The 27,969-nt window shown below is 42.7% G+C and overlaps 1 protein-coding gene across 2 annotated transcripts; it reads left to right on the top strand.

The window, feature by feature from the left end:
* Nucleotides 1-332: 332 nt before the first annotated feature.
* LOC18446285 (mediator of RNA polymerase II transcription subunit, putative (DUF3511)) lies at nt 333-21,851 on the top strand. 2 transcript variants are annotated; one of them, XM_011629548.3, is made up of 2 exons: nt 333-2,309; nt 21,626-21,851. In XM_011629548.3, the coding sequence occupies exons 1-2, from the start codon at nt 2,057-2,059 to the stop codon at nt 21,628-21,630; spliced, it is 258 nt and encodes an 85-aa protein (XP_011627850.1). In that variant the 5' UTR covers nt 333-2,056; the 3' UTR covers nt 21,631-21,851. The 2 variants fall into 2 exon arrangements, with proteins under 2 accessions (XP_011627850.1, XP_011627849.1); XM_011629547.3 differs by lacking the exon at nt 21,626-21,851 and adding an exon at nt 3,754-4,316.
* Nucleotides 21,852-27,969: the final 6,118 nt, after the last annotated feature.

The raw sequence follows: 27,969 nt of genomic DNA, 5'->3' as shown, positions 1-27,969 counted from the left end.
AGACTTTGAGCGTTCGTGGTGTAGGGATAGGTGAGTTTTGGCGGAAAGAAGAGAGAGAGAGAGATTTGCAGGTACGTATCAGAGAGATTGGAGGGAGGTTAGGAGTTTGAAAGAGGGAAAAAAATGGTTTTGCACTTTCTACAACGATTATAGAGAGAGATATTGAGGGGCCGTTTGGAGTTCTTTGCATGAAAATGGGGCTCTTCTCGCATCGTTTTTTTATCTTCTTCTTTGCGGGAACGTTTCGATCTATCCCACATTGAAAAGTCAGGCAAGAGATTGGGGCCTCACACCTTATAAAATGCCCTCTTCTTACCTCATACAACGTACCATTAGCAAGTTGGTGTCCGTGGACCCCTCCCAATACGATATGTCGTCCATTCCATGAGGTCGGAAAAACTATTACTTGGAGGAAATTAAAATAAAATAAGAGATAAACATGCATATTGAGAGGGACTGGTACCGGTCTGAACAGGTCTGTTATGCCGGTTTTATTACAGAATGAGAGGGACCGGATTTATTAGAGGATGAGAGGGACGGGACTGGTACATACAGTGGAGAATCGGACGGTTGTAGTTGAGAATTGGAATTGTTTTATTAGAGAATTGATATTGAATCGGACGGTTGTAGTTGAGAATTGGAATTGTTTTATTAGAGAATTGATATTGTTGTATTAGAGAATTGGCTAACCGGGCTGACGAAGCATAGGCGCTACGTTTTTTTAAGGCTGGGCTGACCGCCTATGTCAGCCCTAATGTTTTGGATGGGCTGACCGTCCATGTCAGCCCAAATGTTTTAAGGCCGGGCTGACGGCCCATGCCACAATGTTTTAAGATTGTTTACTAACACTACATCAAAACTGCCATTCACAGCTCATTCTATCTTTTAACCTGCCTTAATCTTATGTGAGGTTCTAAAAATGTTAGACGCCGATAGTTGGAACTCAAAAGTTGGAAGAATGTTACGATCAATGTTGGGGACCCATAAAACTTGTGTTTTCTATGCACGGACAGAAAGATGAGGTTCAGCCTCTTAGCTTCGTCATTTTGATGGAGAGAGAGAGAACCAATAATGGTGGTTTGAGAATGGAGAGAGCCCTAGACCCATACACCGGTGGTTAGCGAACAGGCAGCTCAGCGTCGTAGATCGAAGGTTAGGACATTAGCCGCAAAGAGAGAGGATGAGAACAGTGGTACTAGAGAGAGAAATATCATGGGAATGAGAGGGGCTGAATTGCAGGAGGATTGCAGAAGAATGCCAAAGTTAAAGAATCATTGGATGTGAAGAAAGGGATGGGCATCAACATGATGGGCACCTACTTTAGTTAGACATGGCTGGACCCAAGGATGCAATTGCAAAAGGGGTTGTCAAATCAAGCTTGGTAGGCGTTCGACAAGGAAAAGCAAAAGTAGGCCACACACAACTCCACTTTCCCTCTAGCCCCACGCCACTCCTAGTGCTGTTCGGAAATTCTTTCTTTGGGCCCATTGCCACGTGAAGCCAACCCACATATAAAAGAAAAAAAAAAAAAAACTTTATTTTCATAGACCATCTGGTGGTTCAAAATCCGGATTTGGCGAATACCGATCTGGGTCAAATAATAAAGAAAACCAACGAAATACTAATAGAAAATTAAAAAGGTTGGTAATCATGTATTTTTGAAGGGCTTCGTAGATGTGGATCGTCTACCCACCAATTTTGTTTCTATTTTGATTTAGGTTGTTTCGAAGGACTTCCATCGAATCCAATCCAATCCAATCGTGTCATCTACAATTTATAGCCAAAGGGAAACCACCAAAAAGCCATAAGGACTAAGACCCATAACGCATCCCACCAACATTACATTGGGTGTGCATCATGAATCTTCCTTCCACCTCCCTTTTATATTTTTCCTTAGGTTAAATCCAACCCTAGCTCCCATTATCTTCCCACCATCTTTCTTTTGTATCTTTTTCGATAGATGTACTGTGAAATGACCCATTGAGCCCTTATATCCTCCCCACCTAGGAACACCCATTGAATCCTCTCTTTCTCTCTCTTTTTCTCTCTCTTTCTCATGGAGAAGAGTAGATCATTTCCGGAGTATTCATCTTCTCTATCAGGTGGGGTTTTTGGTAGCGAAGATCGATCGAATTCGTACAGTTTCAACGGCCCGAGCAATAAAGGGTTTGCAACCTCAAGTGATCCAGAACTCAAGAGGAAGAAGAGAGTAGCATCATACAAGGTGTTCGCAGCGGAAGGCAAGTTCAAGTCCTCCTTGAGAAGCAGCTTCAAATGGATCAAATCCAAGTACACCGAAATCCGTTACGGTATTTGAAATCGATACAACTATCCTTTGGTGGTGTGTGAATGGCTCTTCCTTTTTTTTTTTTTTCTTTTTCTTTCTTGTACTACAATTATACAAATACGTATATACTTGGAAAATATATTGCTGGTTGGGTTTGTTAAACTTTGGTGACATGTTGGTGAGATATGTTTTAGATCAATGTTCTGACTCAAAGTCTTGTGGTAGGGTTTGTTTCACTACCTAGAAAAAAACTTTCATGAAAATTCCAAGGAGAGTGATGATTGAGGATTGTGTCTGTGTAAGAGAGAGATGATTAGGGGTGAAAATATATATTTTCAAAAAACAAATTCCACCTATTTATTCAGAAGATTCTTTTTTTTTTTTCCTTTGGAAAAGTAGGGTAAAAAGGGGTGATGGCAGGAAGATTTCTCCCCTAATTTCGGCGTCAATCATAGAAATTTATTAGAGATGGGATAGTTCCTGGACGAATACCTTGGAAATTAATTTTCAAGGACCCAAACAAATCAGCTAGAATTCTTATTTTGTGGTGTTTTGGAAAAAGTCATCTAACAACCAAAAGATGGGGCTGCTAGATTAGGTGAGAAAGAGGCAAGCAAGAAGTCTCGGTGACAAATTTTAGTCTATTAATTTCATAGCCTTATTTTGTAAGAATCAACTAGCAACATAAAAGAAAATTTTACATAAGCAATTCGATATGTGGATGTATGGTGCATCACAACCATACGAATTGCCTGATCCTGGTGATGGACAGTCGGGATTAAGTATAATTCCTTGATGCAGAGTCAGCTTAGTATGGTTAACCTCCACCGTTGGAATAGTGGAACCGGTGGTGATCGCCTCCGCAATGTAGTGCACAACTATTGTGTCTAGTAGCATCCTCTCTCAAAGCACTATCATACAATCGACATAAATGTTGCAGACAATGTCTTTAAATTCGGCTTGGGCCTCGGACTCGGCTCTGGCAAGAGCCAAGTAACTCGGCTGAGTTTAATTGAACTTGATGAGTACTGTGAAGGGCCCAAAAGACCCTTAAAAAAACAATTAAAAAATTGTTTAAAAATAAAATAAAATCCTAAAAGTGAAACAAAACCAAAGATAACATAAACAGTCCACAAAAAACTCTTTAAAATATAACGTGGATTTAGAGAAAACCGTTTTCTGGTTGGAGAAATTTCAATCAAGAAAAAGAGGAAAATATGAAAACAAGGCAAATGATAAGAGAAACCCACAATATCGTAGTAAAAGAAACCAAATTATACTTATAATTTGTATAAATTGATTCTATATTTTTATATAAATTTTATGATCTTTTTAGCTTTTTCAAAATGGCCCAAGTTGCACCCGTGTAATCTGCTTAGCAGAGAGCTCAGTTTGAGTAAGTCGACCGAGTTTTTGATCACTGGTCACTAATGATGAAAATACACCTACTTCTTTGCCTTATCCAGAATTCAACACTCGGAATCTTAAAGACATCCCCAGCTTCATTGCAAACATCTCCAAGAGAACTTTGAATGAGGTAGCTCTCACCCATAGTGAAGCACACATCAAGATTTAGAGTATTTTGTTGTTCGATCAGGAGTTGGCAAGCCATTTCCATGGGGTACATGATCAGTACGTTAAGTGGAGTTTAGATTCCGAACTGCAAGCTAATAAAACATGAATGCCTTTTCTTTCTATTATTCTTAGTCATGAATGGATGTACTCCCGGTGAAAACCATTAGGATGTCAAGTGTATCATGATTAGATATCGGGAGCGATCCGAACTGGTCCTACAAGATTCAGGAAGATCCAATCGCCACCATTCGATCATCAACCATCAACGGTGATGGCTTCAGTCAGCTCTATGCCCATCAAGGGGAGCAATGGTTCGTCCTACATAAAATTTGGGGGATCGGGTTTTTGTCATGTAACAATAAGCTTCAATGCTAGTATGATCTGGAAACAGAACGTAAAACTAAAAGGTTGTACAATCCTTTATTATAGAATAGTTTATGCATCTTTAAAGAAACAACCTTCAATAGCGATTTAGCAAAGAAAAGAAACATAGGCCCAAGCCCCATTTACTGCTGTGAGAAATTTTGTTTTGTATTAAACTTGGTTACATTACATAGCCTGCGTGCCATACAAGAAAAAAGAAAGAAAAGAAAATATCCTAATACAACCTGCATGATCATCCTATCTAGTAAAGAAAGGAACGAAAATATACACAAAATATAAATAATTTCACACTCCCCAGCAAACTTGAGATGGTCAAAAGTGAACCATCGAGAGTTTGGAACAAGGCTTGAAAAATGAGGAGTATTATGGGATTTCGTAAGAAGCCAGCATGCTTGGGGGAAGATGAAATGTATGGAAAAGAGATTATCCCAGCTGAATATTCATGTCAAACTAATTGACAATCGACTTCAATATGCTTGATGTGCTCATAAAACTTCGAGTTCTTAGTAATATAAATTGCACTTTTGTTATCACAATATAAAAGAGTGGAAGCATAAAATTCCACATCCAAGTAAATTAATAACTAGCAAAGCCTAACAATATTGGTAGTTGTTTGAGCCATCGCCCGATTCTCAGCTTTAGCTGTGGATTGAGCAATATGCTTTTGTTTCTTTCTCTTCTAAGAAGAAGAGAGTCACCAAGAAAAGTACAAAAGCCTATAGTAGACTTTTGAATAGTAGTAGCACCCATAAAATCAAAGTCAATATAAGCACAAAGTTCAAGACGGGAAGACGAAGTGAACAACATGGTATGATCAACTGTGTCTCGATTGTAATGAATTATACATGAAATAGCTTCTAAGAGAATAGATCGAGGAGGACACTCAAGAATTGACTGACAAGATGAACAACATAGGCAATGTTTGGCCGGGGGATGGTCAAATAAATCAATCTCCAACAAGTTGCCAATAAAATGTGGGATTAGGAACTAGCTCACCATTTGTAGAACGAAGTTCGACATTAAGCTCAGTAGGTGTGTCAATGTACTTTGTATCATCGGCCAGACGAACTCGGGAAATAATATATGTGGCATACTAGAGCAAAGAAAGCAAATATCTACAAGGAGAATAAACAACTTCAAGGCCAAAAACCAAATTTTAAGAATCCCAAATCTTTCGTCTTGAAGAGTTGGCTAAGTTGCTTTTTATTAGATGAATGGTGGCATCATCATCACAAAAAATAACTATATCATCAACATAGAGTAGTATAATAGCGCATCGTCTGGGTGTAATTGAGATAAACATGGCAGGGTCATATGGCTTTGTAGAAAACTTGTAGAGATAATAGTAGGCTGAAGTTTTTCAAACCAAGCATGAAGAGCATGTTTAACCTATAGTGTGTCAACCGTAGTCGACAAACTCTATTGTCGGGATTGGAAATCCTAAGAGATAACTTCATATAAACTTCTTCTACAATATCGCCATTAAGAAATTCTCTTTTGACATCGAGTTGATAGAGTGGCCATTGGCAAACAACAAATCAGTGTGCCAACTGTACTCATGCGGCAACAAGAGCAAATGTTTCGGCAAAATCAATCCCAAATTGTTGATTATAACATTTAGTCACAATTCTTGCCTTATAGCACTCGATGTTGCCATTAGCTTTAGTTTGATTTTGTACACATATCTACAACCAATGATGCTTTTATCTTTGGGAATTGTAACAAGATCCAAGCATGCATTTTGTCAAAGGCAATCAATTCTTCTACCATAGCATGTTGCCACTTAGGTTGTTTAGTAGCTTCCTCTTAACTGCGACTTAGAGTAAGAATGAACAGAAGCAAGAAAGACTCAAGGATTAGCTAAAATGATTTCATAATCAACAAAACGAGCAGGTAAAACAAATACACGAGTACTGCAGAGGACAGAAGGCATATGTATAGGAGTAGCAAGTGCAGGTCCTTGAATTAGTTCATTAGTAGAAGTTGAGTGTTCTACAACCAGACCATCTTTAGGAGGCATGCGAGGCTACAGATACAAAAGAAATATCATCAAAGAAAGGAACAAGAAAAGGGGCAAACATTAGACAGTAGGTGGAGGGAAATGAAAAGAAATATGCTTAGAAATACTACATGTTAGGATACCAAAAGTTCTTAGTCATGGGCCCCTACAATTTGTATCCATTTTCATGGTCATGCTAAATCAAGAAGCAATATTTAATTTATTTAGCTAACAATTTATCCCTTCTAGACACTGGCAACTAAACAAAGTAAGTACAGCCATAAACACGAAAAATATAATAGTTTGGGGGTTGAGTGAACAGTCGTTAAAAAGGGGAACATCTACACAAGCTAGTAGAAGACATAATATTAATCGGATAAATAGCTATGCGAATAGTTTCAATCCAAAAACTTTTGGAATCGAAGCAGACAAGAGAAGAGCTCGTACAATTTCGAAGATGTGGCTATCTTTGTGTTTAGCAATGCTATTTTGTTTAGAATTATATTGATAAGATTTTTTATACTGAATATTTTTATTTGAAAGACATTTTTAAAACAACCCACTAATTGAGTCCCCACCAAAATCTGATCATAAGGCCTTGATGTTTGTAGAAAACTAAGTTTTAATTTATGAATATAACTAGAGAAAGATGTCATATAGTTCAATGCGGTCATTCGTAAAGAAAACCCAAGTATATCTAATGTGATCATCAATAAAAATGACATAATACCATGACCCCCTCTTTGATGCGAGAGGAGTTGGTCCCATACATCAGTATGCACTAGATTAAACATAGAAGCATGAATTAAATTGTGGCAGTTAATGGTAATACATGCATTTTAGTGAGTTTGTATGACTCACAATTTTTAACAGTAGATAGAGTTTTAGAAGAAATAGAGTCAATAACACTACAAAAAAAATTTTCTAATTGAGAGGTAGAAATAAGACCCAAATGTTGATGCCAAGGTCCTTTATCAAGCATTATGGCATAGGCAAAAATTTCAGTGGGAGTTTTTAAATGATGATGGTCCGGAAAGTGGATTTCACCAACTTTATGCCCAATCCCAATCAATTTCATTAATTGTCCATCCCACATATGACATCCAAGGGGAGTGACAATAACATTACAATTGGAACTCGTAATTTGTCCAGCAGAAAGTTGAGTCAGGGCGAAGGAGGGAACATGATTAACACTAGAAACATTTGATATATCAGAAACATTAAAGGATGTAATAATTGAGCCCACCTTAGAAACTTCCATAGTGCTACCATCAACAGTACAAATAATATTAAAATAATATTTTTAGTCAGTACAAATAGAACCATTGGAGATCATATGACGAGAAGCACAATGCTAGAACAATATTACTTGAAAAGCAAGCATAGGTTCGTTGGACAATAGGGATTACGAGAGTAACCATAAAAGTTGTTCCATTGATGTGGAACTATTTACGCTATGTTCCGCCTCGATATTTGGGATGAGATCTACTCAAATCTTAACAAACATGAGTTAAATTTGAAAAAGGAAGAGAAATGGGGTTGCTTGAATTATGGGCACAAGCATGGTATAGATCTATTCAGATTTGATTCTTTCTTGGGTTCACTGTAATGCCAACTTCCAGATATGTGTATATTGCTTTAAAAACTCTTTTAAAAATTTACAAACTATGAAATAATATAAAATACAAGAAATAAAACTAAATTAAAGACTAAAAGTAACTAAAATCAAATAAAGAAAGGCTATTTAACTATGCGAACCCGGAACTCGGAGTTTCGGGCTTGGACCAAGTCTCTCTTTTGATTTTCGCCACCATCTCCTATTGGATGCCTATGCTTGTTGGAATTGGTAGATCTAAAGTTCTTTGACCTAGATCTAGAATTCCTAAGGCAATGGGAAAATCTTAAGAATTTTAAGTAGGAAGTACCTAGGATTTTTTTAGGGTTTCAAAGGGATTTTCCTTAGTTTTCTAAGGTTTTGGGGTCTCCACAGATTAAATCCTTAGGCCCATTAAGCAAGGACCTATTTGTCATTTTGTAAAAAATTTTAACTGTAGGTGCGATTTGGGTGATTCTTAGACCGTTGGAAAACTCTCGGGGTCTACTTCGACTTAGGTTATGTTTTGGGAGAGTTTGGGATAATTATATTGGTTTTAAGTTACATATGGTCTATTAGGTTTTATGTGATCCTTTGGATTTAGAATCCCTTGACCACAATTTCGAGGGGGCATCTACATGAGTCTTACTCATGGGGAGATAGTTAGGGTAAGACCTAGCATAACTCCCAAGATTCACCTCCGAGGTACTTTCTTCTTATTCTCTTCTTCTCCCTCTTCTATTTCCTTTCACCTTAAGGAGTCTTACTCTTGGGTAGACCGTCAAGGTAAGACCTGACATATTTCTCAAGATTCGCCTCTGGGGTTCTTTCTTCTTATTTTCTTCTTCTCCCTCTTCTATCTTCTTTTACCCTAAGGAGTCTTACTCTTGGGTGGAGCGTCAGGGTAAGACCTGACATATCACCCAACATTCGCTTCCGGGGTACTGTCTTCTTACTCTCTTCTTCTTCTCTTGCTCTCTTTACTCACCTATCCTTTCTCTTTCCTTTCTCTTTCTTTTCTCTCTTCTTTCCCTGTTTCACTTCTCTCATTTCTGAGGAGGCTTACTCTTGGATAGAACGTCAGGGTAAGACCAAGTATATCATTCAAGATTCGTTTCCGACCATCTAGGCTTAGTGCGTAGTGCCTTTTCTTAAGTCTCCAGTAATATCTCTTAGGAGAGGCGATGCCGAAAGGTCACGAATTTTCTTCTTCTCTCTTCTCTTCTCTTCTCTTCTCCACACTTCTCTTTCTTCGTTGCCTCTCTTCTCTTTCAACTCTCCTCCTAATCCCATTCCTCAACCTAGGCACCCACAACACTCTCTAAGGAGGCTTACTCTTGGATAGAATGTTAGGGCAAGACCCAATATACTGCCCAAGATTCACTTTCAGGGTATCTATGCCTAGAGCCTAGTGCCTTTCTTAAGTCATGCTATTGCCTCCTAGGGGAGGTGACGCTGGAAGGCTTGACAATATTATTGAATGGTCTTCCCTGACCTAAACCTCTAAACCTTGAGCTTAAACCCCTCAAACTCAACATAAAAACCTTTCAATACGAATCAAGGGCTACATACTCAGACCATTTGAATTGTGTGTCCCAAGGCAAGGTGAGGACATGAAGGAGCAGCCCTCAAACCAAGTCGAAAGGCTGAGGGGATTTTTGTGGGTGCCTCAAGAGCATAGAGATCTAAGAGGCCATATATGCCCGGGCATGTCTGACTTAGCTCATTAACTTTCTTTTGTTGGTTCGAACAGCACACACCGCACCACCCAACCCTTATCCTAGTGAGCATCGGGGCCACCCCAACTCACTCTCACTCATCGGGGCCACCCTAGCTCACTCTCACTCATAGGGCCTCCCAGGTCCAGACCCACGCACAAGTGTGGCCCGAGGGCCACTCCATCTACATGGCACCCTGCTGGTGGCTCCCCAAGGGCATGCTCACCTCACAAATGCATTGTGCACACATGCGTGTGTCTAAGAAAGACCCTAGTTCCCAAGGGAAAAGTCGGCATTGCAAGCCTGGTTGCCACTATCACATGCTCGTTCACTCAACCTGCACCCCAGTTTTGAGGCTAAGGGTGATTGAATTTGGGTCTGCCTTAGTGCGCCCTCTTGTCCCTTCTTTACTTGGGGACTCGACTCAGAGAGAGGAAAGGATAGGATATGGGCACATGACGGTGTTGTAAAGGCTCAAGATGACTATTATGGTGCTGGATTCCCTCTAGCCCCAAATAAGGGCAAGGTAAAAAGATGTATGCATACGCACGATTGCCCGAGCATTAAGACTAAGGAATTGGACATCCCTGTGCATACGAGAGGGCCTCCCAAACCCATTTCTACATGGTACTTGAAGGCCGTTCCTTCGAGTACCCTTTTGTCATCATCTTCAAACTCCCACATGCTTGCCGAACCTAGAGGAAGAAGTTAGGGCAAAGTCTTCATGGTAAGACAAGTCGAGCAGCCTCCTTGTCACTCATCAAAACACAGTCCTCTCAAAGTGGCCGTGAAACCTCCTTCTCGGGCTACTATACTTTGCCTGAACTCATGGCCTTGTCCTATGAAAGGCTAACTTCCTCTAATATCGTTCCCAATTCCAATTCTAGGAGCGCGTTTTCTGGAATTTAAAGATCAAGCACGAGAAGGGTGTGTGGATTCCCATTAAGAGATAAGGGATGCAGGCATCGTTCGTGCCAGTAAACCTTGGTCGGGGCGTGGTTTTCTTGGTGAGAGAAAACCCTCTCTCAAATAACCACGTGCATGACATATTTTAGGCATATGCATGCACTCCTCTTTATGCTGATAGGAACCAACAACAAGAGAGATTTTTCAATGAAGACGTGTTTTGAGTGCTTACCTCGTCATTTGTGGATTCGTGAATACACCCGAGCATGCGCCCTCTTAGAACAATCACGAAGCCCTCCGATTGTCTACCAGCGCGGTTTGGACATGACCTGTCCTCAAACTTTTTAATGTGTCATCTTGTCTCTTTGTTTATTCTAAGACTTGCAATGTACACTTGAAAATACCCTTCTATGTTGGTTCACTCAAACAAGGATTGGTTGGCAAAGGAAGGATAAAGGGGGAAAGATGACAGAGGTCCCCCTATTTGTGTGAACACTAATGAGGTTGACAATCAGAGTGGCTGAGAGAACCCAAACTCTCTCAACTACCTACTCAGGATGACTCCATATGAGTGAGTGAGGGCGAGAGCATGCGTGTGTCTTGCAACTCAACTCCACTGTATGGAGAGAAAGTTAGAGTGGTGATCCGAGCGTTAAGACTCTTGAAGCTTCTATAGGAGATGTCAAATTGAGCATGTGATAAACATCAGGATGTAAGAAGAAAGGAGCTGAGAGAGACAGGGTCACAGGTACTGCGGCTCTGAAATTTATCACATAAAGAAAGAGAAAGACAAGACGATAGGGAGGTTGCAGTTCTGAGTTGTCGCGTAAAGCAAGAGACAGAGAGATGCCAGCAGAGAGTTAGGGTTGTAGGTGCTACGGCTTCAAAACTTGTTACACAAAGAAAGTGATAGGCATAGAGAGAAAGATGAGACCGCAGGGCTGCTGCGGATCCGATTTACTATGCGAGGCGACATAGAAAGAGGTGTGGAAAGAGAGAGACACGAACAGAGAGATGGGTTCACAGGGGCTGCTGCACCGAAACTTGTTACACAAAGAGAGAGAGAGGTGTGAGTAGAGAGACAAGGCCGTAGGGGCTGCGGCTTCGAAACTTGTTATGCAAAGAAAAAGAGAGGCGTAGAGAGAAAGACGAGACCACAGGGCTGTTGCGGTTCCGATTTACTATGCGAGGTGGTAGAGAAAGAGCATTGGAAAGAGAGACGGTGTCACAGGTGCTGCGGTTCTGAAACTTACCATGCGAAGAGAGAGAAAGAGTGCAGAGAGAAGGAAGAGATCGCAAGTCCACTGTGGGTCACAGTTGTTGAGCACAAGGTAGGCTAGGGTGCCTAGGTTAGGGGTAGCTTCTCTCTCTCTAAATTTTTTCTCTCTCCTCTTCACTGGATCCAAGAATCAAAAGCAAAGTCGAGCTAATGCCTCAATTTCATTAACGAACAATCCAGCCCTTTTACAAATGACCAAGGCTTGTTTATACAGATGTCCCACCAAACAAGGGTGGATGCTCAAAACTAAGCCTAATTATAATTAAAATAAATTACAATAAAATTCCAAATTTTGAAATAATGACCAAAATGCCCCTTAAACTTTTTGTGCTACTGACAAAACCATCCCTCTTTGAAGGGGGTCTCGCCATTGCCAGATTTTGGAAGCTCTTCGAGTACTTGTGGCGGTGATACGAACGATCCATCATCATAGACTTGATGTTTCCTTGATTCGGAACATTTTGATGTCTTTTAATTGTCTTAAGACAGACTTTTCCCAAAGGGTAAAAATCTGGCTAGATTGTGATCTTTGGCCGTCAATGCAATGCGATTCACGGTGCTCAGAGTCTTCATTTTGATTACAAATTAAAGAGGAGACTGTCATAGTTTCTTTGCACCAAGTTTTGTCCTATTTGGTTATTGCTTGAAGTATATTTGAATTCGGGAGGTCACCGAAAAAAGGGATTCTGGTGATCGAAAAAAACCTTGCCATCTTCAACCTTGGAATTTACAATATTCGACCTTCAATTGATTGCAAAAGTTGTACCAGTTTATAGCCCTTTATGACACAGTCACATCGAGTGTGATTTTGCTATGATCCAATACACATATCTCATTATCTATTCATGAAGCTCGAGATGTCTTTCTTTCAAAGCTCTGATTTTCATGGTTTTAGGTTCATCTTCACTCTAGAAAAGCTTTGGTTATGGGTCACGCCACGACACGTGCCATATGTCAAAATGATTGGGTCGACGAGAGCTAGCTTGTGTCCGAATTTGAGCTTGTTCCGATTCCAAACGACTGACCTGTGGATGGTTGAAGATCATCTCGATATGTGAAAATACAATCCCAAGATTGGAAACTAGTTTGGTGAGGCTGCACTGCAATAATGTAAAACCTACCCTTTTGTGGTAATCTGGGCTCAAGACATTCCTGGGAGGTCTGATTGAGCCTAAATTTGGTCCCTGGGGGTTTGTCAATGTTCAAAGTACAATAACAGTGGTCTGATATTGTTTTGAAGGCCGTAGCATAGGGTTGTAGTTATAAAGTTTCTTTTTGGCATGAAAGGAACTGCTCTTGATAATCAAATTTCGTCTTCATCATATCAAAACCTATCGGAATGTGACGAAACCTTGTGAGTGTCCTTTGGGCATTCCAAACTACCCTTTTCATGCCTTTCAAAGCTATTCTAGTACTTTTTCCAAGGTTGCTCAGTCTTAGGCTTATTTTGTAGTGTTTTCATGGTCTGGCGGTGTCTTGGGTATCGGCAGGACCAAGTTGTTACTGGCTCTCTCCTTATGCGATTTGAGAATACAAGTACGTGAAAATGATGTATAACAACTTGCCTTGACAGATGCTGCTCTTCGAGAGAAGCGAGAAGTGCATCATTCGGAATAAAAATTAACCGTTGAAGTTCATCTTTCGAATCCTTACTAAGATGTCTTTATTGCCTCTCAATAACAATTTTTCTTCTCGACCACTAGCATTAGCACTTGAGGGGTGACCAAAGTGGATTTCAGCAATCGAGGGACTTGTTTAAGGGCTTCCTTCCCAATGCTACTGGAATCTGTTTTCTAGGGGAGCGTGTTGATAGGGTGCCTCGTGAAGGGCTTACCACTCCATATCGACAACATCTCTTTATGGTTCAGCTAGTGAGTTAGCATGTTGGGGTTTGCCCCAATCTAGCTAGTAGTGAATTCGGACTCTGAGTGGGTGCCTTAAGGGCGTTACCCTACATCAATGGCTTTATTTACAATAACTGAGGGGCCTTTGATGTATGTGACCCCAATTAGGCCAAACCTTTGTTTTGGCTATAGGGCATGGCTAATGGGTTCCCTTGGTGGGCTTTGCCCCGATCTAGTTAATGGAAGTCTTTGGTGTTGAGTGGGTGCCATGCCTAAGGTCGTCACCCCACATTAGTGGCTTTCATTTGCAACTTCTGAGGCCTTTGGTGTATGTGACCCTAGTGTTGTGAAAGCTTTGTTTTGGCTCTAGGGACTAACTATTGGGTTCCCTTGGAGGGATTTGCCCCAATCTGGCAGGTGGTGAATTTTGGCTCTGAGTGGGTGCCTTGCTTGAGGGCATTACCCCACATCTATGGCTTTCATTTGCAACATTTGAGGGCATTTGGTGTAGGTGACCGTAGTGTCGTGGAAACTTTGTTTTGGATCTAAGGCTTGAATAGTGGGTTCCCTTTGTGGGCTTTGCCCCAGTGTAGCTGATGGTGAATTTTGGCTCTGCGTGGGTGCCTTGCTTAAGGGCGTTACCCCACATCAGTGTCTTTCATTTGCAATATCTGAGGACCTTTGGTGTATGTGACCCTAGGTTGGCAGAAAATTTGTTTTGGCTCTAGGGCCAGGCTAGTGGGTTCCCTTGGTGGGCTTTGCCCCAATCTAGCTGGTGGTGAATTTTGGCTTTGAGTGGGTGCCTTGCTTAAGGGCGTTACCCCACATCAGTGGTTTTCATTTGCAACGTCTGAGGGCCTTTGGTGTATGTGACCCTAGTGTCGCGGAAACTTTGTTTTGACTCTGGGGCCTGACTAGTGGGTTCCCTTGGTGGGCTTTGGCCCAATCTAGTTGGTGGTGAATTTTGGCTTTGGGGCTGACTAGTGGGTGCGCTTGGTCGGCATTTGGTCCCAATTTAGCTGTTAACAGCTGAGGGTCCTTTGGCGGAGTCGATCTCTATATTGTAGGAGCTTGATTATGGCTCTGGGGTCGACTAGTGGATGCCCTTGGTGTGTGTTTTGTCCCAATCTAGTTGTTGGGGAAAGACTGGTCCGGATTGCATCAAGTGCCTTCCAGTTTTCTTCACGTAGATGACTGAAGTTGTTTATGGTTAAAAAGCTGCATCAGCTTGTTCATTAGCCCAAGTACCCTTTTTGGGTTTTCACTTGAAGAGTGTACGAGTAGTGCCACAAGAATGATTTTAGCAACTCCCCCTTTTTTTTGTTTAGGCTCCTTAACCTGTGACTTCGAGGTCACGTCTGCCCTTTGATTTCCATTTTTACTCATGGTGCCCTTTTAGGTTTTCACCATGCCTGGTTTTCTTTTTCAAGACTCTTTTACTCATGGCTTCGTGGCCATGCCCGCCGGTCATTTTTACTCACGACGCCCTTGCAGGTTTATACTATGCCCATTTTTTTGTCTTGGCAGTTTTTTTTTTTTCGTGGCTATGTCCGCCTAAAAGCTTTCTTTTTGCAATAATTTTTTTCATGCCTGACTTCTTCTTTTTCTTGAAGAGACTCCTTCTCGGAGAGGTATGCTTGAATGGTTCTAACCAGGGTGGTGGATATCGTTGTTGAGCTGTTAGAGGATAGAGGTGTGACATAGCCGCGTGTTTTTGTGGGGAGGCACACCAAGGTTGTGATATGCATGTATTAGCGAAGAGCTGGATGAAGCGTTGTCAGGAAGGAGAAACGACAGGAGATTTGACTTGTGGTCAAACGAGGCATCGTCAGGGAGGCGAAGTGACGCGAGATCGTTCTGGGGTCAGACAAGGCGTCGCTTGGGAGGCGAAGTGACGAGAGATTGACCTGTAGTCGGATGGAGAGGTGACACATTTTCGTGGCCAGTTCGTGGATGAAGTGGCCAATAAAAGTGGGGTTAGAGGGAGTGTGGGACATTTTCTACCTTGGAATGCCTTATTTCTTTAGCTTTCTTCCTTTTGTAGAGAGAGAAAGAGAGTTTTCCCTCTTGAAGCATTCCTCTGTGTTGTCATGATATTAACTAGCATCGGCGTTAAGAGTTTTGAAAGGTCCTCATGATGATCCTGTGATTAACAATGAGCTTGTACCTCCGGATCTACAAGGTTTGCTTTGAGATTCTAAAAACAAAGCTCGACGCTTTGCACAAGATTTTGAAGGTCATCCGGCTTGAACCCAATCTCGTCCATTAGAAAATGATGACGTGTCGTGGTGATCGTTGGTGGCCTGTAATCCCTTTCGTGGTGGTTGGCCAAATGAATAATTTGGTCAACTTCAATGTTCAACATTTGGGCGAACTACCGACACGTTGAGCAGATGATCCTCTACTCTTTGCTTGTTGCTGCTCCCTTAACCACCATCTGGTTTTTGCCTTCACTTGATGGTGAGAAGATGAAAGGGATCCTTTTCATTCTTTTCAAGTTCCCTTTGAAAAGAATGATGTTGCTTCTTTGAAAAGATCATCGCTTTAGATGGAAGCGACACATTTGGAGGTTGTATCTCTAAATGGGAGACCTATTTCAAAATGGAACTATCTTTTTGTAGCTACTAATAGATGTAACCATGATTTTGTAATCGTTTTTGTTCCTGAAATAAATCCTCAGTCCTCCTTCTTGCTTTGTGGCTTGTGTCTCTTTTTTTTTCATGGTTCACTCGCCTTTGTTTCTTCCTGCTGTCCTTATCCCTCTTGATGATAGGGATAAGAAATGGGCTCGGGGACTTGTTTTGCTCGGGGTTCACGCCGACTGTCTGGCTTGAATGGTTTGAATTCCTTGTTGGATTTTGATCAGAACCCCTGGGGTGCGCTCCTTTTTTAGGTTTTCACAAGACCCCACATTTTTTTTATTTTTATTTATTTTTTATTTTTTAGACATCCTCGTTGAGGGCCTAATGTGTGTGGGTAGCGCAAGGAATATGGCTTGCTTGACAACCGAGTGTGATTGTGCACAAGTGTGTGCTAAGCCCCTGCCTAAGCCGGGGGGTTTGTGTGGGTTTGTGATTGAATCCCTATGTTTGCACGCCGGAGAGAGGCGGTGACAATGGACTCAAGAGGGAGTATTGCTTACCAGAAATTAGTGGTGTTTCGCCAAAGACACACGCACTGTTAGGAAATTAGAATTGCCTGCGTGGAGTGGCGGAGCTGCGTGTCCTTCACATCGAAGTGATGAAACCACACGGTGTTTGCTTTTCCTTGGGTCTGAACCGCGTTAAGCTTCGCCTACATGTTGTTCATGTTCCCTTGTGTCGGGGCCACACATCATTTCACGGGATGCTTCGCTCGCCCATTTACCAACATTTTCCTGTGGCATGGCTGCGCGACATTCCGTTTGCTTGCGTGGCACATCATTCCCTCGTCAGTATAAAAAGGTGGATAGCTTTTCCTCATTTTTACCCTAAGTTTTTACCCAAGGGAAAAATCCCTAATTTCTTTTCCTCCTGTGCCCCTTTCCACGACCTTCTTCGAGTAGAATCTCTCACCATCGAGTGTTATTGACAGTAATGACCAGTACCAGCTCTGCCCCTCCTCAAGGTATGGTCTTTGCTCTTCAATTTGGTCCTACTTTTCTTGTTGCTGTGTTTTCTTCTATTTATTTATTTTTAATTCTTCTACTAAGTTCCGTGTGTTTGGTCGATTGTGTCGTTGCTTCTTTTGGAGCCATTCTCACTATCTGTTGAGCTCTGCAAGCATGAGTCACTTCACCCAAAGCCCTTCACTGCCTCTTGTTGTGGCCGTGTGTGTTCGCATTGATAGTGCTTGAGTGCGGTCATGCCTATATTCGTGTGTTGTGGGCTTTTTCAGCCAAGTCTTGGCTTGGTTTGGCGATATTGGTCGTTAGCAGGTCTCGTTTCTGGCCAGGAACGCCTATGCTAGGCATCTTGTGAGATTTTGAGTTTTGGCATGTGCGTATCGAGTTGTGCGGTTTTGCCCCTAGGTATGCCTACCTTTTGTGCAAACGGGCGTATGCTCTTGTATACCCCTCGATGAGGCATTACTTGAACTCGTGTTTTAGAGTCGCACGCATGCGCACAACGGATGCACTAACTGCGCGTGCACACTTATGTTTGTTTTTATGCCCTGATGGGGCAGCACTTGAACTTGTGTTTTAGAGTTATGGGCATGCGCACAGCGGAGGCACTGTTTGTGTGGGTCTGCGTCCTGAGTGCTACTTCAGCTCTTGTGCATGTATGCCCACGCTGGGGTACAAGTTGCAAACCCATCTATTGCTCACTCTTTCTTTTTTTCTTTGCAGCGAAAATTCCTGCCATAAACCAGCTGCCTCATGAAGGACAACTGGGAACCAATTCCTATACAGGTGCTTCTTTTGTTAGAGGGACCTCACTTGGTGTCCTTAAGCCTACACAAGAGATAGAGTGGCCTTTGAGCATCACTTGTGTAGGAGAAGATGCTCGGCTCTGTAGGTATGAGGATGCTAGTGGGGAACCTCTTATTCAAAGGGATGGCATGCCCCTTTACCATGCTCTCCACAAGGATTTTGATTCCAGTGAGGACTTGGCTATGCTAGGGAAGAGAATGCTGGCTAGGACGGACATTCACTAGGCTGTCTATGCACTTCACTTTGAGGGAGAGCACCAATACATGCCTGTGTAGAACACTTGGACATCGATGTCCTAAACTCTCATGCCGAAACTCTGTAGGAATGTGGGCTAGATGTAGCGTGCCAGTGCTCAACTGGTTATTATGACCGCTGCTCCAACACCATAATGCTTTATTGGAGACATGGTGTTATAATACCAATAGCTTGCACTTCGATGGAGGTGAGGCGGGAATTACTCTCCTAGACTTGTACTTCGTAGGTGGCTTGCCCATGTTGGGGGAGATGTACAAAGAGTTTGTACCCAGCAACATGGCTATTTTTGGGGACCATCCAATTAATGGCAAGACAGCCCCTCTTGGTCTCCGCTAGTTGTTTGAAATTTATCAGCTTTTGCACTCAGAGACCAAACTCAAGTCAGGAGGGGTGCATTTTGAGACATGGAGGGACTATTTTCACGGGGATTGCCAAGACCGCGAGGATGCTAGTTTTAGCATCCTATGGGCGAATGAGGCATTGAGAGCGGAGGAAATCAAGGCCTCAAAGAGATTGGTTACTCCCCCTAGAAGATGGGAGAAGGACCATATGTACTTGGTCGTCAACCTGGTCCTTTTCTTTTGTAAATTTGCCTTGCCGGGGGCAAGGGGCTACATCATCTTGTCGGGTTGCTTCTATGTGGATTGCATGATGGCACAAGGGAAGGATTTTGTGCCGGCTGAATTTGTTCTTGTGACGACCCAACTCTTCCCCGCTGATTAGTGTGCACGGCGGGATAAGGACGAAGGAAGGATAGAAGAGAGACCAACGTCGGCTGAGTAGATAGCCCAGGGCCGGCCGTGTAGATAAGCAGCGCCGGCTGTGTCTCTGACGTGCATGAGTTGAGTATGCCACTTATTGAATGCATGTTGTTTGAGTGCCACTTGTCTAGATTTTGAAGTCCTTTAGCGCCACTTGGGCTGCCACCCCACCCACAAGAATATTTAAGCCTCCTCTCTCTCCCACGCCACTCACTCTCCCCTCATCTCTTCTCTCTCTCTAAAGCGAGGGCTCGAAGGAGTGGCTATTGGAGGGCAGCCATTGTTGACTGGGTGAGAGCTATGAAAGGAAGATTTGAGAATGCACCATTGTTGTTTAGGTAAGTGGATCCATCACCATTTCATGGTAGTCGTAACGATGCATGGGAATTTATGCAAGTGAAATAAGCAAGGAAAGTGTGATGTAGACGCCTTTTCCACTAAAATTTGGGGGTTTTGTTCTGTAATGAAAGTAGATGCTAAGACTGAATATTTGATTCTTAGATTATGTGAGAAATGCATATTATGTGTGTGCATTGTGAGTGAATGGTTGTTATCATGGTCCTCACCATGAAATGAAGGCCATGGAAGGTGTTCTTGAGATATATTATATGCCATTGTGAAATTCCAGGAACATGTTTGTTCTTGAAAGAGACTTTTGAGCAGCCAAAAGGTGTCCGATTGACCTCAAACTATCACCATTAGGAAGATATACGAGTTTAGTAAAATGTTTATTTTTTGTCACTATTGAAATTCCTTACGAAAATGAAGCTATATTTCAAAATGGGAAAGTATATTACTGTTGACTGTTTTCCTGGATTTTTTGCACTAATACCACTGTGGTCACTGATTTTAACTAACAAAACGATGTTCATTTTTTGGCCAAGCCATAGCCATTTGAAAGATCTTTGAATGGGCTAAAACTTGCATGTAGAAATTGTTTTTAAATTCGTTTTAGATTGAAAGTTACACTTCGTTTTATGAAGGTATGTTGCTATAGGTAGTGTTGATAAATTTCAGAACTATCACCTTGTTTGACACGAATATTTGAACCACCAAATGGAATCCAAGTACTTTGAAATTTACCTTGTTAGAAATATATATATCTTGACTTAAATTTTGATTTTGAAACAATCGCAAGTTGTCTTACGGTTTGAAAGTTATAGTGATATGAAGCAGGGTATATCGCTGTCTACTGTACACAACAGGAGGCAGCTAGTTAACCCTCATCTCCTTGAACCTTTAAGAGGTCAAACGACATCCAATTGTCTACAAAATATTTTCATTTGAGAGATAGGTGGGTTGGGTACAAAATTGGTCTTGGAACCATTTTCAAACTCTAAATAATCCAAGAGGTACAACCCTAATGGTGAGCGCATGTCATTGCCCTTAATAGCAGGAAATTGAGCGGTAAGGCTTAACTGAAATAATACTACTGTTACTATGATACTATTAAAGTATGATGTGCCACTACCAAATGTGATATTGCTATGTGAATGGTGATATCATGCTATTTATGTGATATGTGAATAGATATCTACTGTGTGAATGATGGTATCATGCTGTGTATGTGATATGTGAATGAATATCTACTGTGTGAATGATGGTATCATGCTATTTATGTGATATGTAAATGGATACCTACTGTGTGAATGGTGTTATCATGTTATTTATGTGATATGTGAATGGATACCTACTATGTGAATGATGGTATCATGCTGTTTATGCGATATGTGAATGGGCAACTACTGTGTGAATGATGGTGCTGGCAGCTGCCTGTTGGGAAGGGTACCTACCGTGTGAATGATGGTGTCGGTAGTTACGATGCTTATGTGTTATTGAATAGGAACCTACTGTGTATGATGGTGTTGGTAGCTGCTTGTTGGGAAGGGTACCTACTATGTGAATGATGGTTCCGGTAACTACGATCTTCCCCTTACTCCCCATGATAGAACGTGACTCAAGATGTGAGTAGTTGGGAGGGTCGTGCCCCCCATATCTATGTAGGCACTATGCATTGGGTCACCTAATGGTAGTGTAATGCTCTCTCGCCAGAAGTGCATAAGGAGAAGTCGTGTCTTGCAAGGCCACTGCCTATCGAAACCCCAAAGCGCGCTGGGGATTGTTTGCATGAGTGAGGACATTACGAAGTGAATTTACCCACTTTTCATTGTCCTTCCTCTTGAGTGAGGGTAAAAGTCCCAAGTTCAGGATTGGCTTAGCTTGACTGATGTGGCTTCTACTTCATGAGTAAATAAATCTGCTTGCCTGTCTTATTTAAGCTTTCTACATGAACTTTTAACTGTACCCATGATCTATTGTCCTTACTACTCTGCTTTAAGTAACGTGATTGTGACTTATGCATTGTATATTGAACTTCCTTTATCATATTACTATTATAATGATGAGAAGCATATTCAAGGTTTCCAGTTGATACCTTGTGAATATATATATATATATATATATATATATATATATATGTGTGTGTGTGTGTGTGTGTGTGTGTGTGTGTGTGTGCATTGCATATTGTATCAATGTTACGTTGGTTGGAATGCAATAGTATAGATCTGCTTACTGGGCTTTTAGCTCATTCCATCTTAATCTCATAACTGCAGAGTGAACGGTGGTGGTATCCATGCTAAAAGTGGGTGGCCATTTGGGGGTTTTGAAGAAGTTAAGAAGTTTGGGGAGCCGTCTTCGGAAAACTTTCATAGTATGTTTTGGTAATTTCAACAACATGATGTATACTTCCTTTTATGTATTTTGGGCCATTGGTGCCATGAAGAAATTGTAAAGACCTTTGATATTGAAGGAATGAAATGGATGAACCTTTTGGATTGATATTTGTTTGAGGAATGGGTTTATTCTGGTTTTCTTTCATGGTTTTCTCTCTATTTCGTGTCTTTATGCGTTGAGACACTCAAACCTAAGTGACGTTCGCAACCTCCGGTCGCGATCCCACGCTCTGTCGCCCTCCGACAGGGGTCAGGGAGCAGGGTCGTGACAGTTCTGTGCAGCATCTACTATGGGTTGGGGGCGAAGGCTTGTATGAGGTCCTAGCAGAATATGAGGTCCTAGCAGGCGAAGGCTTTCCTAGGCGTTTCACAACGAGCTTCCCAGTCCACTATGTCTTTGGGTGGCTCTCTGCGTACTTACATGTGCGGAACACTATCCCACGTACCGCTGGGATGTATGAGATAAATGAGAGTCTTACGAGGGCTGCTGCCCTCACATGCTGAAAATTGGCGGGATGAAGCCTATGTTTAGGGGGCTGTAGGCTTCTAGTTGATATCTCCTTTTTTACCAGTGGGAACCCCTTTCCGGTAGATGGGCCTACTGCTAATATATATATAGATGCTTTTGGTGAGGTCTTCAATGGGCTAACTACGGAGATGAAGGAGGCCATGTACCTTGTGAGCATGAGGGCCTGCATCCTTCCATACAAGGGTGTGGGAGATAGAAAGTTGAAGGGCTATTTCCTAATCGTTTCACGTGTCAACATGGCCTGGACTAAGGATGTTGTTTTACCAAACTCTTCGAGAAGAAGTATGGGAAAAAGAGGGCGCCGCATGATCATGAAGCCCCTGGAGTGAGTTGTGAACCGACCTTAACATGAGAATGGCGTGGGAGACTTGTCTTCTCCTCACGGGGTTGAGCAAATTTGTGATCCCTCATTATGGTCATGTGGGTCATGCAACAAAGAGCTATTGGCTGTGGTGGAACATCACCAACCACTTGTATTGGAGCTGCTACCACCCAAGGAAGGCTATCAATAATGTCAAACGCGACAGCAGGGTTGAGAAGTGTTTTGCTCCTCCTTTCTCTAATGTTTTTGAGTTAAACCACTATCCTATCAATTGGAGAGAGTTTGTTGATCCCGTTCCTTGAACAAAGACGATGGTGGCATGGAATATCTGCCTCTTAAGTGAAAGACAAAATCTTTGTTTGATGATCCCCATTCCATTTTCGGGTGGTCCAAGGGAGGTGCGGTCTCGAGCCATGAAGGAAGGCCTGTCTCAGACCTGAATGCTTTGATAGGCAGTGGGCCCTATGTTAAACTAGCTGCTAAGCCTAAACGTGGTAAGAGAGCTCCCGTCATTACCAAGCCGAGAAGTGAGCCCCTAAGAGAATGGGAAGAGAAGTAAGTGGGAAGAAATAGAAAGGGGACAACCCAAGTTTGTCCCAGCGGTTTTGAAAAGAGGCACCCACGTGAGCAAAAAGAGCTTGTCCATTACGGACATCTCACAGTCGCCTCAGCCTATCAAGAGTACGAGAGTGGAGGCATGTACAGTCTCAACTCCACCTCTCGCAACCCGTAGCGTAGCTTAGTAAGCTAAGCGACTAAAGTACCTCCCATGCCATAGGAGAGTAGTCATACCTGCTAGTATCCTTCACTTAGTAAGCGTAAGCGGGTGTCCATTCTGGCTCCGAGATTAGAGTAGGAGACTACTGTGGATCGGCCCGAAAAGTCAAGCTTGACTTCTTTCAGCTTGAGGCCTGAGTTAGGAGGAACCTTTTCTAGAGTAGAGGCGATAGTGATACCTCCTGCCAGCAGCCTCATTGGGTCTCCTGCATGTTCTTCCCTGAGTTCAGGAGATGTTCTTTGTGCCTTCATGGAAGAGGGAATGCTGAGGCTGTCGATGAAGTTTCAAGTGCTGAGACAGCGGTACCGGAAGTGTCTGCCCCAGTCCCTCCAAAAGTGGCGTTGGAAATAGAGCCTCCCTTGAAGCTTCATCATTCAGAGTTGGTGATGACACCAAGCTCGGAGATGCCAATTTTAGAAGCACAGGCTGAAGAGCCTTCATTTGAGCCTCTTGCCACCTTTGATGAACCTTTGGCTCTCGTGATTAGGGATCTGGCTTTTGAAGTTCCTCCCCTTGCTGCAGTTGGTCCTTCAGTTCCTCCCTCGTTGATACCAAATGCGAAGGTGCACTTGGTGAGGCGTATGCTGAGCTTAGGCCTCCAAGGGCTAAGAGAATGCCCCCTTTCTAACCTTAGAGTGGAGGTATAAGTTGTCAAGGCTTGTGCAGCTCGTCTGAAGGCTGTGCACTATAATAAGAGACCTTTGACTGGCTCGAGGGGTTGTTGTCAAACATTGAGGATGGGGGAGCTGAAGCTTTTAAGTGAGAGACTAAAGTGCAGGCATCTTATGAGGGGCGCTTGGCAACTTTAGAGGGAAATTTCGCTAGCCAGTAGGCTCTCATGGAAAATCATGAGAAGACGAAGGCCCTGTTTACTTCTTCCCAAGCTCATCTCATGGAGGAAAGCGCAGGTCTCTCTAGCGAGATCCAGGCCAAGGAAGACGAAATAATGATGTTGCAAGTTCGCACGGCCCAGTTCAAGACCTAGTGGTAGCTGGAGATATACCGGAAGTCTCAGCAATTGGAGCGATTGAGTTCTAAGACGGTGGCGGTCAGTGATTTGTCGAATGAAGTTGCTCAAGCCATTTCTCACCTTAAAATTTTGTAGCTCTTTGACATATGTATGGAATGATTCTTTTTTCTTCTTTGCTTCTCATGCTTTCTTTGCTTAATGGCTTCAAACGAAAGGGGGTTAGGGTATGAGCCAGAGGTCTGCCGAAAGTGAATTTGAACCCTTCCATGCCTGAATTGAAGGTTCGCCAGGGTTTTCGTCCTAGTCATTGGGGCGTGCACCATTTTTGGTTTCATAGGAACCCCATTTTTTTGTCTTTCTTCATGAATCCCTTGCGGGTTTTCGTCATGTCTGTCTTTTGAGGAGGTGATTTAGGTTCATACCACCGTGACTATGGGAAGGTGTGTTTTAAGGTCGTGCCTTCAAGACCGCTAGATTGGTGTGGTTTTATGGTCTTGCTCCAAGACTGAACAAAGGGAGATTTTAAGGTCATGCCTTCGAGAACATGTGTGATGCAATTTTACACCGTGCCACAAGGACGTGGGTGTATAATTTAAATTCATATAACTTGGACTATTGTGCGAAGCAGTTTAACATTGTGCTGCTAGGACCATAGTTCAAGGATAATATTTCTTCAAATATTTCCTATTGATTAGGGGCATGGCTTTGAAGAACTTTCTCCTATTGAGTTCTCCAATACTTCCCCCAAGTCAGGTTCTAAGGCCATTGGGGCTTCTTCTTAGGCTTCGGTTTTAGCAACCAATTAAATGTTTGTTCTGGAGTGGGACAAGGCGTCCTCTTTTTTGCGACAAAGGTTATTCTGTTTCCAACATTTCAGAATCCAGCCTTTTGGGTGATCGACTTCCTTATCTGCTTGCTATGTCGTTTATTGACATTGTAAAGTTTGAGTTCTTTATTAAGAGACTCTCAAAATCTAGGCACTCCATGGTGAATTCAAAGAGAGACTTTGAGAGTGGAGAAGGGTTTGAAGAATCAGGGATAGGAGAAGGGACAAAGCTTTTAAGGTCATCACTTAAATTAGACCGAACCAGGTTGCTTTTGGGTCATCACCTTGTTATGGACTGTTGAAAGGCGATTTTAGAGTCTTCACTTTTATCCGGCTAATCTTGGATCACTCTCTCTACCATGTATTGACCGCCTTCGGCAAAAAGAATTTTCCTTGGGGCGAAGTCATACAGAGTAAGAAGAGAGGGAAGGGAGGAAAGGATGTCGTTTCGCTTGAGCTCTAAGGAAGATTGAACCCTTGGTGTTGAGCTTGTGAGACCTTTTTATTTTCCTTTCTTTTCTCAACCGACTAGGGCTCTTGAGCCCGGGTTATAGGCGTTCAATTTGCCTAGCAAATGGCCTCCCTCGTGAAGCTCTTCATCTTGCCGCTGCGATGATATACTTCCCATGGTTTGTTTGCCTTTGCAGAGGTCTGAAGGGCATGTGCCTTTGAGGAGAGAAGGGCAGGCATTTGAGTTTGTTTGGGTTCGTCCTGCCGTGGAGTTTTGACCTCATGAGCCTCCTTTGAAGGTGAAGGCGATGTGTTTCTTATAACTATCTCACCACTTTGTATATACCTTTCCAAAATGGTTCGAAATCCAAAACAGCAACACAAGTCGTGCCCTTTCCATTGATGATATTGGCACCATGTGATTTGCTCTTTTTTTGTCACTTGATTTAGTTTATTAGGTATAATGGGCGCGATCATCTTTTGCTGCACCATCACATCAAAGAGGATGGGGAATAGGTGAGGATACAGTTCAGTCGCGGGGACAGTGTCAGTCGGCTCCTCTTGGACCATGACCATGTGTGAAGCTTCCGGTGCTTCGAAAGCCTTCTTGAGGTTATCCAAATGGATTTGCCCCTTCTGGATTAAGGCTTCGATGTGCTCTTTGAGTTGAACACAATCTTGCACAAGGTGGCCCAACATTCGGTGATAAGTACAGTAATTGGTGTGATTGACAAGTCGGGCTTGATCTGCCCTTCTAAGGATAGGAAGGGCCACCGTGTCTTGTTCAATCAGAATTTTCAAGAGATTTGGTACCCATGATTTGTTGAAGCTGTATGGCTTGCTCAATCTCCGCTCGAACTATTTGGGCTGATAGGTTCTCTGTGCCGGGGGTACCCTATTGTAGTTTTATGTTTGGAGTTGCTGCTGCTGCTGGGACTCCCCTTGACGCCTAGGTGGTAACCCCTGAGGTATCTAATGTTTGAAGAGGGACAACATTATCTGGGGGCTTAGGATGAAGTGTCGTGGCTGTGACTTCTGTGCTGACTGGGTTCCTTTGTTAGCTAACACGAGGGCTACACCTGTTGCCGACAGAATTACAAGTTTGTCCTCCCCTCGAGGTCTGAGTTCGATCTCCTCCTTGATGCCTTAGCAAGCTTTCTATTTTGGTTACCTTTGTGATCATGTCGGAGAAAGCAGTTGGATTAAAAGCTTCGACATGTAAGGAAATTTCTTTCTTCATGTTTCTCACACACGTTTGTACATCATCAATTTTAGTCCTGGGATTGGTTTGGTACATGGTGAGATCCCTCCATATCTGGATGTACTCGTTCACTGACTCATCCATCTCCTGAGTCATTGTGAGAAGTTCAATTGATTGAACATTCAATTCTGCTTCGTAGAAGCGCTCGTAGAACAACTGATCTATTTCTTCCTAGGAATGAACTAGGTTTAGGGGCAGGTGCATGTACCACTTAAAGGAAGTCCCAACCAATGTTTCTACAAACTGACGAAGAAGCAGTTTGGAGTCTGAAGTCTATTCTTGCCATGCCCACATGAAATGAGCCATGTGCTATTGGGGTGAGCCCGTGCCATTGAAAACTGGTAACCTTCATTTTTGACATCCGAAGGGAAAAGGGATTTGATCAATGAAAGGAGGGTAAGGCTTCTTGTATTGAACACTTTCTTCTGTCGTCAATGTTTGTAAGCCTTGGATGCTTCTATTGATCATTCTCTGGATGTCTTCTATTGATCAATGACAGGCGGGTAAGGCTCAAGACGACCTTGGAGCTGTATCTCTTCAATTTGCTCGTGAAGGCCTAAGGGTCATGGATCGGATGAACTGGGCTCTTCTTCCTGTATCTCCACAATACAGCAGTGAATAGTGTCACTCATCCTAGGTTCTTCTGTGACTTGCAACGGGTAGAACCGATTTTTTTTTAGTAGGTCTTCAAAGATTGAAGACTCTAATTTTGGCTTCCTGAGCGGCACTTCCACCCGCTTTGTTTGTTAATTCGCAGGCTCCAGTAGACCTTCTGCCAGAATTGGAACCATCTTTGATGTCCCTCTCGACTAGCTCACCTCACATAGATGAGGGTAAAGTAAATCAATTTGGGTAATGTGTGGTACCCTGGAGGAGGGAGCTTGGAGTTGATTTTGGCAGCTTGGGTCGGCCTTGAGGAGGGGTATGTTGTTTGAACATTTCGGATGCCCCATCTTGCCCCGAGTCCATTTCGCGCGTATGAAGAGGGAGTAGCAGACATGATGGTACTCGAAGGAAACTTCTTCCAGTACAATGTAGTGAGGGGCTTCAGGGTAGTGAGGGGCGTGTTCAACGCCATTTTCCCTTTA

This window comes from Amborella trichopoda, chromosome 13, assembly GCF_054954075.1.
Source record: "Amborella trichopoda isolate Santa Cruz 75 chromosome 13, AtrichopodaSantaCruz75HAP2 v2.0, whole genome shotgun sequence".
NCBI lineage: Eukaryota > Viridiplantae > Streptophyta > Magnoliopsida > Amborellales > Amborellaceae > Amborella > Amborella trichopoda.
This window is presented reverse-complemented; position numbering and strand designations above follow the sequence as displayed.